Source organism: Dipteris shenzhenensis, chromosome 21 (genome assembly GCF_047967505.1).
Source record: "Dipteris shenzhenensis isolate YYH24624 ecotype China chromosome 21, Dip_SZ_1.0, whole genome shotgun sequence".
Classification (NCBI taxonomy): Eukaryota; Viridiplantae; Streptophyta; class Polypodiopsida; order Gleicheniales; family Dipteridaceae; genus Dipteris; species Dipteris shenzhenensis.
Window position 1 is genome coordinate 48755859 of NC_141616.1, and position 17199 is coordinate 48773057.

General features: G+C 48.0%; 1 protein-coding gene across 1 annotated transcript; it reads left to right on the forward strand.

The window, feature by feature from the left end:
* On the forward strand, positions 1-16641 carry LOC147888988 (protein PIN-LIKES 7-like). The gene is made up of 6 exons (XM_087392395.1): positions 1-227; positions 536-615; positions 14982-15106; positions 15651-15772; positions 15989-16180; positions 16498-16641. The coding sequence occupies exons 1-6, from the start codon at positions 93-95 to the stop codon at positions 16639-16641; spliced, it is 798 nt and encodes a 265-aa protein (XP_087248521.1). The 5' UTR covers positions 1-92.
* Positions 16642-17199: the final 558 nt, after the last annotated feature.

Here is a 17199-nt window from a genome sequence, read left to right on the forward strand (position 1 = left end):
TTTCGAGATGGCAAGAAAGAGAAGGAAATGAACGAACATTGTGGCAGAAACAGCTGAAAGAAGTTGGAAACCTTAACATACTGTCCGCCAGTATGGGATTCCTGTCCATATTTGTTTTAGCATCCATGCCAGTTTTGAAAGTTCTCGTTATGTGCGCTATAGGGGGTATTTTGGCAACCTCTTACATAGGTGTCCTTACAAGCGATGCTCGAAAGAATCTGAACAAGGTGAGGCAATTTTCTTATAATCATGGCTGGTTTGAAAGGAAACGCTTCATTTTCGTCTTTCCTTATCTGTCCTTAAAGGATACTCAGAGTCCTTGCTCTGGTTATTTTGAAACTAATGACACTTGGGCATGTCTCTTTCACCTGCGTTCGTTCCTAGCCTCTTATTTACTTCGCATAATAAGAGTGAGAACATTTAAATATTCACTTCCTTCTTGGGGGGGCTCCTTTAGGACGTGGTTGTTAAGAAGCTTGTTCTTCTCTCCCGAGAAGTATTGCTGAACGTTGACAAAGCGTTCTGTACTTTACAGCTTGTCTTCGTAGCCTTCACACCGGCTTTGGTGTTTTGCAACCTTGCTCAAGTTGTCACTCCAGCAAAAGTAATAGCCTGGTGAGTGCCTCAAACGATTTTCTTATTTTTATGCCCTGTCAAGGAAATAGCCCTTTAAAACGAGACAGGCAAAACTTGCTCAAGTGGCTGGCATTCGTTAAACTCTTTCATCTGATTATATCTTGCCAAGTTGGGTAGGATTTTGAGAAGGGTAAAATGAACACGAACATGAGTAAAAAAGAGACGTCATGCGCAATGAACATATTAGGTTCATGACAAGCTGTCAAGCTTTCAGGTGTAATGGAGAGTGATGCTTCATAGCTCCTCTTTTCTAAAAAGCTCTTTCTAGCTCATCATTGGGGAGACACTAGAAATAGAGAGTATATTGTTAATTTGTGGATTTACAAAAGCCCTTCTATTTAGTACCATCATCCATGGGTTCCCACTCATTGCATGGCTTTCGAGCTTTAAATACCTTATGATATGGTATATGGCCAGCCATGGCTCCATATGAGAGAATTATATTTAGAGTACGCATGACACAGGGATTGTCAGAAGCGGTTTGCAGCTCCAATGGATGCCCCCTATCCTCTCCCTATTTTGGCCTTTGACGAGCTGGCCTCTTTTGTGCACACACTAGGAGGCCATTCCTATATTGCTACATGCCGATGATGTTCTAATCGTAGACAGAGCAGAGGGACTATAGATGGTTCTCATGTCCTCCTCTGCAGCAGGCTTACAGCGGCATCTTGAGGCTCTAGAAGTGTTCTGCAGAGAGAGAGAGACCTGATGGTTAACCTTGGAAAGACCAAGGTCATGATTTTCAACACCTCACAAGCAGTACTTCGGCAGCATAGTTTCACATGTCACACTTGTTGAGGAGCGGGAGAGAAGATGCATCATGGCAAGAGGAAGTGATAACACAAATGAGCCAAAAGAGTGTGTTCCCTTGATTTGAGAGGGAAGCCTCTCTTTAATAGAATGAGAGAGAGTGGCCTAAATCATAGGCACCTCTCCTACTTCAAAGGAGATAACTCCTAAATCAATGGCACCTCCTCAAGAGGGAACCTTGTACTACGTCATCATCTGTGTCATTGTCTAGACACCTCATAGCACTAAGTGTGCTTCACTACTCACACACACACATTATCATATGACTGCTACTAGAGCATGGACCCTTTCAGGTCTTGCATAAGATCAGTGATGTGGCTTATAGGCTGAAGCTACCGTATCATTGGAGGATTCACCCCTTTCATGTAAGTCACTTGAATCCATTTCATGGTGATGTGGCAGAAGATAAGGCTTATGAGGAATAGGCAGAGGTAGAGGAATTGGATGAGATCTTGGTTTCAGAACATATCTTGGCACATAGTGAAAGAAAAGTCCAAGGTAGAGTTTCCCATCGCTATTTGGTAAAATTATTGACCATTGAATGCAAGTGGATGGAGAAGGATGAACTGGAAGATTCACGTCAGTTGTTGTAGCTTTGCCTGGAGTCTTTAGCTTGAGCCGACTATGGTTGTGGCTCTTTGAGGCTCAGCAGAGCACGGGTCTGGAGCATGTAAAGATAGTGGGAGAGAAGGAAGGAGTTTCACTTGCGGCTTTCTCACATACACAATGGGGGAATACACACAAAGGTGGAGGCTGAAAACAGTTTTCCTCTTCTTAGTTGTGTAAGCCAAAAGAACTCTAGTATAAAGAAAAGTATAAAGAAATAGAAGAACCCTATATGTCGGTCTCAAACCAAACTCAGCTAACTAAGGTGGCATACTAACTAAGCCACGAACTAGAGTACATAAGGATAGCTGTCATCCAGCTATTATTCATGGGCGGTGTACCAACCGCATCTGCAGCTAACAAGTCGGTGCAGCTAACAAGTCGGTGACATAAATGCACAACGGTCACCCTGGCATATCACGAGTGGAGCTCGATATCTCAACACTCCCCCTCGAGCTCAATCCCAATTCCTGCACACCAAGCAGGTCTCTGAACTTGCGCAGCTTCTCTGCGCCCAATGCCTTCGTGAATATGTCAGCTACCTGATCCTCTGTGCTGACATAAACTAGATCAATAAGACCTAGTAAAACCTTCTCCCGCACATAGTGATAATGCACCTCAATGTGCTTTTGTTCTAGCATGATAGACTGGGTTATTTGCCAAGTGTATACTGCTCATGTTGTCACAATAAATGACAACTGGCCCATCTGTAGACTGATGCATATCATAAAGTAGCTTATGTAGCCAAGCTACCTCACATGCAACCATTGCTGCACCCCTGTACTCAGTCTCTATGCTCGACAAGGCAACTAAAGGCTGTTTCTTGCTGCTCCAAGTGACTGCAGCACTCCCAAAAGAGAACAAATATCCACTAGTACATCGTCTATCAGAAATACTACCAGCCCAATCAGCATCAATGTATCCATGCAACTGTATCTGAACCCCAGTCTCATAAAATAGTCCATACTGCAATGTGGACTTCACATACATGAGTATGCATCTAGCCGCATCCAAATGTGGTTTCCTTGGAGCTTGCATAAACTGACTTACCAATCCAACAGCATAGCTCAAATCTGGCCTGGTAATAGTCATATAAGTTAAACTTCCTACTATGCGTCTGTACATAGTAGGGTCTTCCAGAAGCTCACCTGCATCTGTGCTCAGCTTCACATTCTGCTCCAAAGGAACTGAAATAGGCTTACAGCCTGTCATCCCATATTTGGACAGCATGCCCAATCCATATTGCCTCCGCAATGTTGCATATTGATTTGGGTTGCGGTTCAAAAAACTCGATGGTCGCTGCTCCTGCGAGCCCTTCCCCCCTCGCCATAGCCTCTACCTCCCTACCTTCCTTTCCGCCTCGCCTCGCCCCTCGCCCGTCGCATCGCCTCGCCACCGCCTTCGCCTCCGCCTAGCCTCGCCGTCGCCTCGTCCTTCACCTCGCCACGCCCTCGCCTCCGCCCTCGCCTTCGCCCCTCGCCCTCGCCCTCGCCCTCGCCTTCGCCCCTCGCCCTCGCCCTCGCCTTCGCCTCCGTCCTATACCCGCCGCGTCGCCTCGCCATCGCCTCTTCTTCCGCCTCGCCTCGCCTTCTCCTCTTCCGTCTCACCTCGCCCGCCACAGCCTCGCCACAGTCCGCCCGCGTCGTCCCGCCTCGCCTCGCCTCACCTCCTCCTCCGCCCCGCCTCGCCTCGCCTCACCTCCTCCTCCGTCCCGCTGCCTCGCCTCGCCACCGCTTCGCCGTCGCCTCGCCTCGCCGTTTCCTCATCCACACCCAGGCTCCATCCCTCGTCTAGCCCCCCCCCCCCCCTTTTGGTGGCAGCCTCTTCCTCATCGGAGTTCTCGCAGTCTGTCTTGGCGGTATGGCGGCTCCCTGTCCGGAACCGGAGGCCCAGTCGGAACCCCCCTCTCCAGAAGCCTACCGCGTGATCTTGACAGAGCAACAGTCGTCCCGGGTACAACAGGTTGCCAATGACTTTGCCCACACTTCAGTCTATGGCAGAGTCATTGGACACTCTCCCTCCAGGCTAGCCATCAGGGATTGGCTTCAATCCACTCTTATGCTAGAGGATAGCCACATCGAGGAGGTGGCCCTTATGGGAAGGGGCATCTTCTGGCTTAAACTCTCCACTGCGAAAGCTGCGAGCAACCTGATTGCTGGTTCCCCCACATCTGTGGATGGAAAGATCATCATGATAGTCCCTTGGTACCGAGGATTCAGCGCAGCGGACTTTGATGCTCGTTTCCGCATACCTCGCCACCCAGTGACGCTAGTATTTCTAGGCCTTGCTGCTGAGTTGCGGCCGATAGTCAGGGACCTGGGTTCCCACTTTGACTGGGTGATGCATGACACTTTTGTCGACGCGGTTGTTGCGGCAGGAGCTCCCAGAGTCGGTGTGGCTGTGGCAGATCCTGCGTCCCTCCCTGCAGTGATAGAGATTGTGACAGATGTTGGCAGCATTACTCAGAGCATGGTAGTCACAGGACAGCCAGGCCAGTGCCTGAGGTGTCATGGCTTTGGGCACCTGGCTGCTGCTTGTCCGCGCTTCTCCAGCCCCTCTCGGCCCCCCCTGCCCCCCCGCGGCAGCCCCCTCCCCCTCCCTCCAGGCAGCCACGTCAGGCAGAGCAGAGGTAGCCGGAGTCCGGTCCAGAGGTGGCTGGCAGCTGGACCGAGGTCAGAAGAAAAAGAGGAAAGAATAAGAAGACTTCTGACAAAGGCAAGGAGGCAGAGGTTACCCAGCCTGCAGCAGTGCCTCAGAGACCTGACAGACAGCCGCCCCAGGGTCTAGGGAGAGCTTCTTCTTTGTCTGTAACCCGCTCTCCGCAGCCTCAGGTCCCCCTCTCTCCCGATCCCCAGCTCCCCCCCACCCAGCCCCAGCCCCTACCCTAGCCGCAGTCCCCTTCTTCCGACCCTCAGCATCAACCCCCGCCTCTTCCTCTTCAGCCCCCGCCTCTTCCTCTTCAGCCCCAGTCCCAGCCCCACAGCCCTAGCCCCATCCCTCCTCCCCCGCCCCTCTCAGCTCTTCCGCAGTGTCAGCTTCACCGGTGGTTTCTCAGCCGCGCGTAGCCCCCACTCCCCCACCTCCGGCCCCCCCGCTAGTCGCTTCCGTGGAGTCTGTGTCTCCTACCCCACAGCCTCCTTCCCCTTCCTCACCCCAGGCAGGGCACCCCGAGACTGCACCACCCCTGGAGCAGCCTTCCTTGTCTGCTAGCCCGGCCCCCTCAGTTGCAGATTCTGGTGGGCCTCAGCTCCAGGAGAGAGAGCTCCCTTGTGACTTCTACAGGTCCGGTCCCTGGGATTACTTGGATGTGGCCGACCTCGGGACCTTCCCAGCTTGCCTCGACATCAGTATCTTCCTGCTCCGTAAAGGGGCGGATGGAAAGATCGCAGCCTTGGCCCCGAGGGATGGCCCCAGCTTTGCTTTCACTTTTCTCAGCGACGGCACCGAGATTTGGACAGACGACTCGGTCTAGGAGGCTCTCAAAGAGCAGACGCACGCTCAGATTTGCTCCTGGATAGGCCCGACGGGTGGATAGCTTCTCGAGACCCAGTGGTCCGAGGGTGACGTGCGCCTGCGGTGGCGATGCGCCGCCAAGCGTTTCAGATTGATTGTGATCCTCAGGCCCCCTCTGTCGTGGCCCCTCCCCCAGGATGTCAGAGCCTGGACACCACAGAAACTTCGCGCCTTCTACGGGATGACTACCTCAGAGATCTCGAGTTGGCTCGAGAAAGCGTTTGTCCATGGCACCAAAGGCCTCACGCCTTTGCTAAAAGTTTTGAAGAACGGGCAGGATAACCCCGCCTCCCCCTCCAAACCCTCATAGAAGTGTCAGCGCCTTCATTCCGAACTACCAGCCTCTTCATCGACCTCGGCTGCGAGCAGACAGTTGTTCGCAACCTACCAGTCCTCATCATGAGCTTACACCTTGTCTCCTGGAACGTGAACGGGTTTCATTCTTCTGGCACCCGTGGTCCTAGGAAGCTCATCTTGAGACAGGAACTTCAACCAGCAGTGATTGGTCGCTTGGATATGCTCCTGCTCCAGGAGCATAAGCTTTCAGTGGCTCATACCCGTAGCTGCGGGAAGATCCTCCCTGGACGCTCTCACACTTATTGGGAGCCCTCGATCGGTGCACAGGGGAGGAGTGGCGGTGTCTGCACTTCCGTTTGCGAGTCGATTGCCCAGGGAGTTTTTGGCCATGGTACGTTGATCCCAGGCCGTGCACTTTGGGTTGGCCTAGAGTTGGAGGGCTCCAAAATAGGAATCCTCAACATCTATGCACCCATAGACCTCCGACGCAGAGCCACCTTCTGGAGGACACTCACAGAGATTCTCCCAGACATGGATTCGTGGATTGTTGGAGGTGACTTCAACAATCTGGAGACTTTGGAGGACCAGCAGGGCAGAGGACCAGAGTTTATAGGTATAGCTTAGGCAGAGCAGTCCGCTTGGGACTCCTTTCTCTTAGCGACAGGAGGTAGGGACAGTTGGAGAGACCCGTCCTTCCGCCGATGGCACGGGAGCTTGGACTTCTCGTGGGGTTTCCGCAGGGAAGGGGGCAGACTCTTGGAGAGATTGGACAGATTTTATGTCAGTGATTGGGCCATCAGCAGAGGTGGTCAGGTGGGTGTAGTGCCAGGGACGACGCTCTCCGACCACGTGCCAGTGCTCTTGTCACTAGACTCGGCAGCTCAGTCCCTTCCTCCCCGTTCGTGCAGGATTCCTGATTCCATCTTCTCTAGGGAGGAGGTGCGCAGTAGTATCGGTAGCCTTTGGGACAGAGATTGGGGCGAGTGCGTGGATTTGGTAGAGTCGGTGGCGCAGGCTCTGCAGGGGTCCAGCCAGATTTGCCAACTCGCAGCCCTTCAGGTTCGCCAGGAGTGGTGGGGCAGAGAGAGAGCTCTTCGTAGGGACCTCGCCTCCATTCAGTGGCTCCAGCAGGCAGCTCCGGGTTCGGAGGAGCTTCGGATCCAGGCCCTTCGAGCCAGAGCCCTTCTTGAGGAGACTCTCCAGCGTCGCTCAGAGTTTTCTTATCACGCCTCCCTCTCCTACTGGGCTCGGAAGGGCGACCGGATGAGCAAAGAGTTCTTCAGGACACATGGCCAGAGGGCAGCAGGTGACCAGCTCTGGAGTCTTAGGACAGCGGAGGGTCACATCATTACCGACCAGGAGGAGGTCTTGGGGTTGGCTACCGACTTCTACAGGACTTCTAGCAGGAGCAGCTTGCCCCCCGCACTAGACGTTCCCGCGAGGTGTGGAGGCACATCCCGTCCCTTGTTCAGCCCAGCATGCAGACGACGCTGATGGCACTGTTTACCACTGTCGAGATGCAGGAGGCCTTGATGGCCATCGATGGGCAGAAATGCCCTGGTGAGGATGGGCTTTCTAGAGCTTTCTTCACCTCTTTCTGGGATCAGATCCATCAGCCCCTCCTAGCAGCCCTCCAGAGGATTTTCAGCAGCGGACATATGCCAGAGAGCCTCTCTTCGGGATTGATCTGCCTCATCCCGAAGGGGGGAGATCGACAGGAGATCCGTCAGTGGCGCCCGATCACTCTCCTCACCACTGCCTATAAAATCCTTGCCAAGATGATCAGCGCCAGAGTTCGGCCACTACTTCCTGATCTCATTCATGACACTCAGACAGGCTTTGTTCAGGATCGCAGTATCCTAGATAATGTCTTCACCTTCTCAGAGGCGACGGAGTGGGCTTAGCACAGCGGGTCGCACTTAGCCATCCTACTTCTCGACTTTGAGAAGGCCTACGATCGAGTGGACTGGTCCTTCCTGGAGGGTACTTTGGAGAGACTTGGATTCCCAGTGGGATGGATTCAGGGTATCTCAGCGTTATACAGGACAGCTTCCAGCAGGGTCATCATCGGCGGCAGGATGGGAGAGCGATTTCGATTGGAGAGATCAGTGCGTCAAGGTTGCCCACTCGCTCCTTACCTGTTTCTCTTCTTCGCCGAGGCGATGACACACTATCTTCGGGCGAGATCGACAGGGATCCGGGGTGTTCGCCTTCCCATCAGGGAGGACACGGAGCTCCTGGACTCGGAGTATGCAGATGACACAGCGCTGTATGTTCAGGATGATGAGATGATGCTGGAGAGGGTGAGGCTGGCCTTAGAGGTCTTCTGTTCGGCAGCGGGTGCGAAAATCAACTGGAACAAATCAGTTGGTTTTCTCACAAACCCTGGGGCATGCTCACAGTGGGGGAGGTTTTTGGGTTTCAGATGGATCCCGCGGGGGCAGACTACTAGATATCTCGGCTTTCAGGTCGGCTTGGACATCACGCCAGCTCAGCAGATTCTCCCGGTGCTAGATTCCATACGACGGAAGCTGGCTTTTTGGAGCACTGCTAAGCTCTCTCTTGCAGGTCGTGCTCTTGTAGTCAACCAGGTTCTCCTGGCCACGGCCTGGTATGTGGCCTCTTGTTGGTGCTTCTCGAGATTCTGCGTGGCACAGCTCAGGAGGATGGTCCGGAATTTCCTGTGGTCTGGGGGGGATGGTCTCAGAGATACCAAAGCCAGGGTAGCCTGGCAGACAGTCATTCTTCCGCAGGCTGAGGGTGGCTTGGGGGTCATTGATCCTGAGCTTCAGAGTCAGGCCCTGCTGGGCAAGTTAGTTATCCGCGGTTTGACCCCAGGGGGGCAAACGTGGAAGATGTTACTTCAGCAGGGGATCAGTTCTTGCACCCCGCGCCGAGGAGGAGAGTGGCTACCGTCCCTCAGGATGATCTTCACCTCTGCACCGTTTACCCGCCCCCGCTCCCCGCTCATTCGTAGCCTGCTCACGGTTTGGAGGCGACTCCGTCTCAGTCTCCTCCAGTCGCCTCCTAGCAGTCAGGAGGAGATCGACCGCCAGCCGCTCATCTGGAACGATCAGGTCAGAGATGCCTTGGGCCTTCAGCTGGGGAAGAGGTCGCATATCTCGTGGGACGGCTGGATGCGGGGGCCTGCCCGGTCCCTTCGAGTTTGGAGGGACACTTGCAGACACTTGGAGACCATTGCTCTAGCAGCCGCAGCCGGAGGTGTCCGTGGAGCTCAGGCGAGGCGCACAGAGATAGATGGAGCTATTCCTGCCGGTTGGTTGGTTCCACCCGAGATTTAGATCCTCATGCCTAGTGATGCCCGTTGGCTTGGACAGTTCACCCCTCGTGGCATCCCACTGGTTGTTGCAGGCCGGCTGGACGTTCTCTAAACTGTTTAGGCATAAACTGCTGGTAGAAGGCTTTCTTGAAGTCCTTCCACTTCTTTGGGGCTGACCCATCTGTGGTCTGTGCACTCCACCATGCACTAGCTGTTGCTGTCAAGTGCAAACTGACCATTCTTAACTTGGAGGATTCTGAAAACTTTTCTGTGCCGAATGCAGCATCAAACTGCCTGATGAACTGCAATGCTTTGTCTGTATGACCATACTGTCCATTGTAGGTCATAAACTTGACAGATTTACCTCCCTTTTTGAATTCCTTGGTCTCTCTGGAAGACTCTCTTTTCCTAGACTTCTTGTGTTTCCTTCTTTTCCTGGATGGTTTATCTGATAAAGAAGAAGAAGATACAGAAGTCGAACTCGGGGTAGACGGTGATGGACTAGGAGATCGGTGATGATGCCTCGATCTCTTCCTGCTATGAGACCGTCCCCTATGAGATCTCTCTTTCTCTGGCTGTACACGAGAGTGTGCCGCTGGCATTGGCACGTCATATACTGCATTAGGCATAGCTTCTGCTTGAAACAAATGCTGAGCCCTTGGATCCTTTTTGAGATTTTCCATCTCTTGTATACGAGTGCGTACCATCTGCTCAAATTCTTGCTGAGTTTGTTGCACACTTCTCTGATTTGGATGCGCATCCCTATCTTGTGAATCCCACTGGATAGGTGATTGAGCCATCTTCTTACAATTTGTCTGAGATCTGCAAGTTTCTCACACACACTATGTATGCAACTGATGCACGCTGCCTTTGCTTTCCAGAAAGAAAGTACCTCAACAAGAGGTGTCTTGCATTCACAATCTATGCCAGTACTGGCTGTCAATTCAAGGCATATACCCACACAGTTGCCAAAGCATTAACAACTATATTGCCCTTTTTCTGGCTGTTGCAGATAGCTTCAAAAAAAAAAAAAACATCTGTTTTTCCCTCTTTTCACTGCTCAAAGGCATGCATACTCTTTTTCTGCAAATCTCTGTTTTCTCTGCTTTTCTGCTGCTTGTTTGACAGTAAAAGTCTGTTTTCTCTGTTTTCTCTGTTTTGTCTGCTTTTCTGCTGCTTTTCTGACAGTAAAAGTCTAACAGGCAGGTGAAATCTGCTAGCAGAAACAGTCTCTGCAACTGTCTTTTTTTTTGTTTTTTTTTTGGAAAGAACAGTAACCAGATGGAGTAGCTGACTGGTTACTCTAACCAGACTGACTGGTTCTGGTCTGGTTAGTCTGCAACTAGACTAACTGGACTGGTTACACCAACCAAACTGGTCTGGTTAGGCCAGATTAACTGGACCAATGTTGAACTAACTGGGTACTGGTTCAACTAACCAGAGTTGACTAGCTGTAGTTAACTTAACCAGGGTTTCATTAACCACAGGTCAACCAACCAGGATTTACTGTACCAGGGTTAACTTAACCACTGGCCTGCCAGGCTGGCTGCCATGTGTCAGTGCCATGTCATCTAGTGTGCTGTCTGCCACGTGTCAGTGCCATGTCATCTACTGCACGTGTGGATGCCACGTCAACAGCTGCCTATCTGCCACGTGTCCTCCTGCGCCACGTCAGCTGGACCTGCTGGCACCCTGGCCACGTCACCAGGAGCCACGTAAGCCTAAGGTTTCACACCTTCACTTGGCTGCATCGCGCCTCAGAAACCATCGCGCGTCGCGCCTCGCTGGAGCCGTCTGTGTGCAGCGCAGTGACCTCCCTGATACCCCTTCGCCGTTCGACGGAACTATTATACGCTGATACCCCTTCGCCGTTCGACGGAAATCTTTATACGCTGGTACCCCTTCGCCGTTCGACGGAAATCTTTCCTTTGCTATTTAGTTGCAGGGCCCCGTGCATAGTAGATAGTATCGGGTAGAAGGAGACTCCTTGTTGGGTCGTCACAGCTTGTAATCTTTAGATCGTCACCCAAGGAATAGCATAAGGAGAACGAACTAGGAAGCCTCCCATACGCCAATCTTATTGCGCAGGCTCAAATATCGTGCGCCCTCATCGTCACGCATCAACTCCTTGGATCGTCACTGTCTAAGAAGACAGTATAGCTGGGCTTTGATACCAATGAAATACCTCTCGCTCTTTAAAGACAGCAATTACTCTTTGATTCACTACGAACCTCCTTTGTAAAAGACAGCAAGCACACTTCCCTTTTTGCTCTCCCTCTCTCTCTCTCTCAACAGAGACACTAGGGCCCAGGACAACATGTCGGGCTGGACCCCCCCGAAGGTATTTTATTACTTGAAGAGAATCTGTTACAAAAGTTCAGCGTAGAGCTGTCTGATACACCCCCCAATTCAAAACGTGAATCCCTCATTACAAGAGCTTCAAGCTCATTTCAAATTGGCAACATGCCATTACATGCCACTAAGGGGCCATTCTAGAGTCTTCAAAGCACTTGGTCACACGAACCGCCTCCTAGATGCTTATTAGGCTCCCGTAGCGCTTAGGAAAATAACTCTTCCTAGTACCTGCAACAATTAATTAAAGCGCACCACCATGGCACCCATTAATTGTTAGCGCTTTGCATGCAAATAACACACTGTGGACTAGTTCTAGTCACGGTGGGCGTCCCCACTGAATACATGTGTACACCTAAACAAATATAAAAATATATATTTATTCTCTGGTTGATCGGAGTCAACACTCTTGATTATAATTAAGGAGCTTTGACCAAGGGTCGAGGCGCCTTAATTATAGCCAAGTCTCTCCAACCGAAGTTGGCACATCTTGGTTAACCGGGGTTAACCCTCTTGGTAATAAACCAAGTCTCCCCGACTGAAGTCAGGTTTACTTGACTACAGTCAAGTATCTTTGACTGTAGTCAATCCTTTGACCATTAAAAGAACTCTTTGACCATAATTAACACATATAAAACTCTTTTATTATGATCAAATAAATGGTCAACTATACTTTGACTTAGGATATTTACATTGTGGTGACACAGCCTATGACGAATCCTCCTGGCAGCCCTCATCTATTGTGGAGCAGTATCCATATCTACTCAGCTGAGGCAGTAATTGGGGAGGCTTTGGGCATCATTATTGCTGCGGGATATGATCTAGTGCCATCTACTCTTTTCACTGTTTTCCTTTACTGTTACAGTGACTCTTCAGAATTTGAGGACAAATTCTTTTCGAGTGAGGAGGAGTATAAGAAAATGGGTAGTTTGGCCACTTTTCATTTAACCTTTTAAGTAGTACTTTGTACTCCAGGCTGTTAGGATGTTGCCATGTGGCAGTCTTGGGGAATGATCCCATAAACAGCCTGAAACTGGATTGTAATTGATCAAGCTGGGATTTAAATGAGGAGTAATTCATTTTTCATCCTTGTGCACCACAAGTCACTGTGGTAAGTCCTGCCCATGACTTACACTTCTCCGAAAATGCTAAAAGGTACCCGATTTTACCCTAGGCATTTTTTCCTTCATTTGGTGATTTTCTGTTCTAGTTTGGGAGTTGGTCTGGTCTAGGTCTGACTAAGGTCCAGATCTAGGTAGAACTAGTTAGAGATAGAGCTAGTTCTGTTTCATAGACATCACTATGACTGGGCAGTGTGATTCAGATTGGGCTGGTGATCCAGACGGTAGATGGTTCAGATAGGTTATTGTTTCATGCTAGGGGTAGAGGCCATCTCGTTACTCAGCAAGAAGCATTTGATTGTTGCCTCTATCTCTAGTAGAAGCTGAGTATAGAGCAGCATGCAGAGCTGCTTGTGGGATATGGGATCAAGTATATTTTTTAGGACTTGGATTTTCCTTAAGGGGACAGAATGGTGATTCAAGTGTGACGATTAGAACTGCATTAAGAACCCATGTTTTATGCTTGAATGAAGTGCATAGAGGTTCCAAAACCACTTATCAAGAAGCGATACAGAGCAAGTTGAGCTGATATTCTGTGCTACTGCACAAAATTGCCTCTGATGTGTTCACAAAGGCCCTTCCTACAGAGTAGATGAAGCCCTCGACACAGACAGATGTGCTTTGACCCACAGTCAACCCACAGTCAAGTGAGTGAGAGGGGTGCTAGAATAGGTATAGGCTCTATCCTTGGCCTCCATATGAGGATGGGGGGCTTATGACTAGTTAGGATGAGGGGTACATATGCCTATGGGCTATGTTTTCGTGCACGTTAAGGGCATGAACCCTTCTTGGAGCTGTTTTGTGACCCTTAAAGGGTAGAATTGGCCTCTTCTAGTAGGTTAGGCTTTATAGATTACTAGGGGTCCAACTGGGGCCTCATTGTACCCAACTAAAGGACGACTTGGTCAAGGAAAGAAAGCAGGGGATGGGTGAATGGAGTGTTTTCTCTTAGGTGTGGGTATGCATGATTTTCGCTTGTAACTCAATAAACAAAAGGTTACAGAAATATTACCCTATTGATACTTCAACATGTAATTATGATCACAAATGTCTATCCAACTCTAGAAAATACCTACGTAATACATACCTACATATATATTTGTATTTAGATTGTAGCATTATGAATGATTTACCAATCAAGTTGAGCTTAGATTTTTTAGAAAGTGACAAGTCAAACAAGAAATTCTGAAAGAGGGATTCCTTAATTTATTCCTTGGACGTGCATTGGCCATTTAGTCGGCAGAACTTCCTCTTCTATTTACAGAATCCAGATTTTGGTTTGTGTAATTGTGCACTTCTTGGTGGGAGACTAGATAGAATCTCATGCTCGTTTTTCCACCTACTTTCCAGTGCAAACCGGTTATTTTTGGTAGGTGGGATGGGCGATAATGGCTGTCCTGCACTATCAAGAAGCATAGCAAGGTGGTAGGTCATATTGCCACCTCATGTCATAATCCTGTGAAAGGAAGATGCCACTATCCCACTCTCTTTCCATTGGACACTACTCAATACGGGTGAACCTATCTCAATTCTACCACCACAAATCCCTACTACCCCTACCAATGCTTCCTAATTGAGGGGCTTTTTATGAAAGATGATCCAATTCATCCCGTAGGGGATTTGCTGTATAGGCTGCAGTGCTAGGTACGCTGAGAGAGGTTGAGTAGAGATGTTTTTAAAGTGTGGGATTGTGGCAGTCCTTGATATCTCCATTTCTTTTCCTTATCAGAGTTGAGTGGTCTATGTCCTTCCCACATGTTGAATTCTATTTGAGTCTGAGCCTTGCTTATTCAGCTGTTCTGCTTTCTATGTGATAAATTCGAGCACTTTCCTAGATTCATATAGATTTATCTGACAATAAGGTTTGTTTGTTTCATACTTCCATGTGTCTCCAATTCACTCATTGACTATGCTACATGAGTATCAAATCTTCCCCTCTTTTGTATCATTTTGATCTGTAGGTTTCTTTTTATCTAGGGCAAATAGTCTAGGAAGCTTTGTATATGAAATCATTTTCATTCAACGCTTTTTAATTTCTTTAACCAGGTAGCTGATTGCTCTTATCTTTGTGGTAAAAGATAGAACTCTTGTATATTGTGTTAAAATCTGATTATTTATTTTGTATTTCCTCAAGTTAAGCTATAAGATTAATTTGCAATATATGTTAAAGATTGCTGCATGACCTATGATTTCACAAGAGAACTTGCACTTTTTTGTATGCATTTTTTCAGTGTCTTCTGTGTTTCATGTTATTTTGAATTAAAAAATGTTGCTGCTGAGAATCACGTCTTGATGGTTTTGGTGAATGACTAAAAATTGTTTGCTTTGATATTTAATATGATAACTGGGTGATTGATATTGTTCAGGTGGTATTTGCCAGTCAATGTGATAATTGCCTTTGTAATTGGAGGGAGCCTTGGTCTGATTGTTGTAAAGATTTTCAAGCCAGAACCACAACTAAAGCGTCTCACTATAGCTTGCTGTTCAGCAGGCATGAATTTTATATTTGCTTTTCTTTTGCAGTCTCAGACAGACATAGGGATTATATTGTGTAGGTCTATCTTTTCCCTACTGTATTTAGTACCCAAAGACTTTACATCAAATGGTTTCCAAGAGGAAGCTGCACCTGTGAATATTTCACAAATGCAGTTCATAAATACATAGTTTTACCTTTTGTTATGGAAGGTAAAGAAATCAAATTAATGTGCTCTCTCTCTTTTTCTCTCCCCCCCCCCCTCATGAGCTAGCCCTTTCCTAGTCTGCCCTGAAAAACGATCTTGCAAACAATGTAATTCACATGCTTTTACTCCTATGGAAAAATGTAGACGTCATTATAAGTATTGTGAAATATTTCTATGATGTCTGCTGTCTCATTCTTAATTTATGAATAATGTGTGTCTTGAATTTCATCAATGAGCTCTTCAGGTTACCATGTCAAGTAGATGATCTCTAGAAAAGTCGATCTTTTCAATATTATTATTTGATTTTAGAACTTCACACTTAATTTAAGAAAAAATTCCTTTGACCTTATCCAGGGAATGTTGGAAATCTACCGTTAGTACTTATTCCTGCAGCCTGCATGGAGCCTAATAGTCCATTTGGAGAAATAAAAGTTTGCATTCAAAATGGGGTGGCATATGTTTCATTTAGCTTATGGGTAAGTTTTTTAAATTGCCATAAGGTTATTCAGTAATATCCTTAAGGTCTATGAAACAGAATCTGACATACTTCATTTATAGATTCGCCAATTTCCTGGGATAGCTTTGTCAAATTTGCATAACAAATTGTTTAGAGAAACCTTTAGCAAAATGAAAAGGCTCTGCAGTTCATCGGTCTTGTTTATACATGGAAAATTAAGTAGTTCATGTCACAGATAGCTACCTTGATACTTTGGACCTTCATCTACCATTTTCTCAAACCTGTTGCAAGTCAAAGGTCTGAGGAGCATACTTGTACAAGTTCTGCAATAAGGAGCCTGGAGGACTCTGATGATTGTCAAGTTTATGGTGAGGAAATAAAGCTGATGGAATTCACAAGTGATACGCATCTGGATGATGCCAAAAAGGTATTTGTGACAGGCATCTGCTTGTTTATTAAAAATTTGCTCCTATATTGCAGCATGATAGATATGCATGTACGAATGGAATATTTTAAGACCTAGCTGCCAACGTATGCTTGGGAACTCTCTCTCTCTCTCTCTCTCTCTCTCTCTCTCTCCTTTTCTCTGATTTTTAAAAAACTTTTGAATTTGCAAGAATGGATATATTCTAGTTTTATGACTGAACACACATGCACACCTGCACGTGTACGCATGCTTTGAAAAAGGTTTCCAATGTCTTGACAGGACTTCTCAAAAGGTTAACCATGTTTCCATGGATGCAGTGTAGATTGCAATCTGAATCAAGATCTCACATGTTCGAAGATGATACAATTTGGCGAAAAATCAACAGGTGTGCCGACAGGCTTCCATTGCATGAGATAGTCAATCCACCAAACACAGCTGTGGTACTGATGCTTTCTCCTTGAACTAGGGATAACCTCATCGAGTTGTGCTGAGAGTTGTGGATATTCCTTACCTCGAACTTTCCAAGTTTTTATTGATACATAGTAGCTACTCCATGATCCTCTCAAATAACTTATTCTTCTCCTAACATTGAAATATTCTTTGGACTGATACCTCACGGCCTTTGATTCTGACCCCTCTTTGTGGCAGGTGTTGCTTTTTCTTGTGGTCATAAAAAATTTCCCACCTTTTCTGGGAAATAGTTTATTGTACCTGTTAACCAGCAGCTCCTCAATCTACTATTTGAATTCAATGGATGATTCTATGATAATGATTTGCATCATATGCATCAAAATCATTCTCTTGACATGTCCTCGTATGTACCAGTTTGGTTCTTCAACCCCAAGGCACTTCAGTAGTATATCATTGGTTTAAGGGAAACCTGCATTGTGAGGTAGTGATGACAGACTTCGTGCTAACTGAAATTGATGCATTTCGATATAAAATGTGTCTACCGAGTTGTGAGAGTCCCTACATAAAGGGCCATTTAGAGGTGTTTGTGGATATGTACACCAGACTGC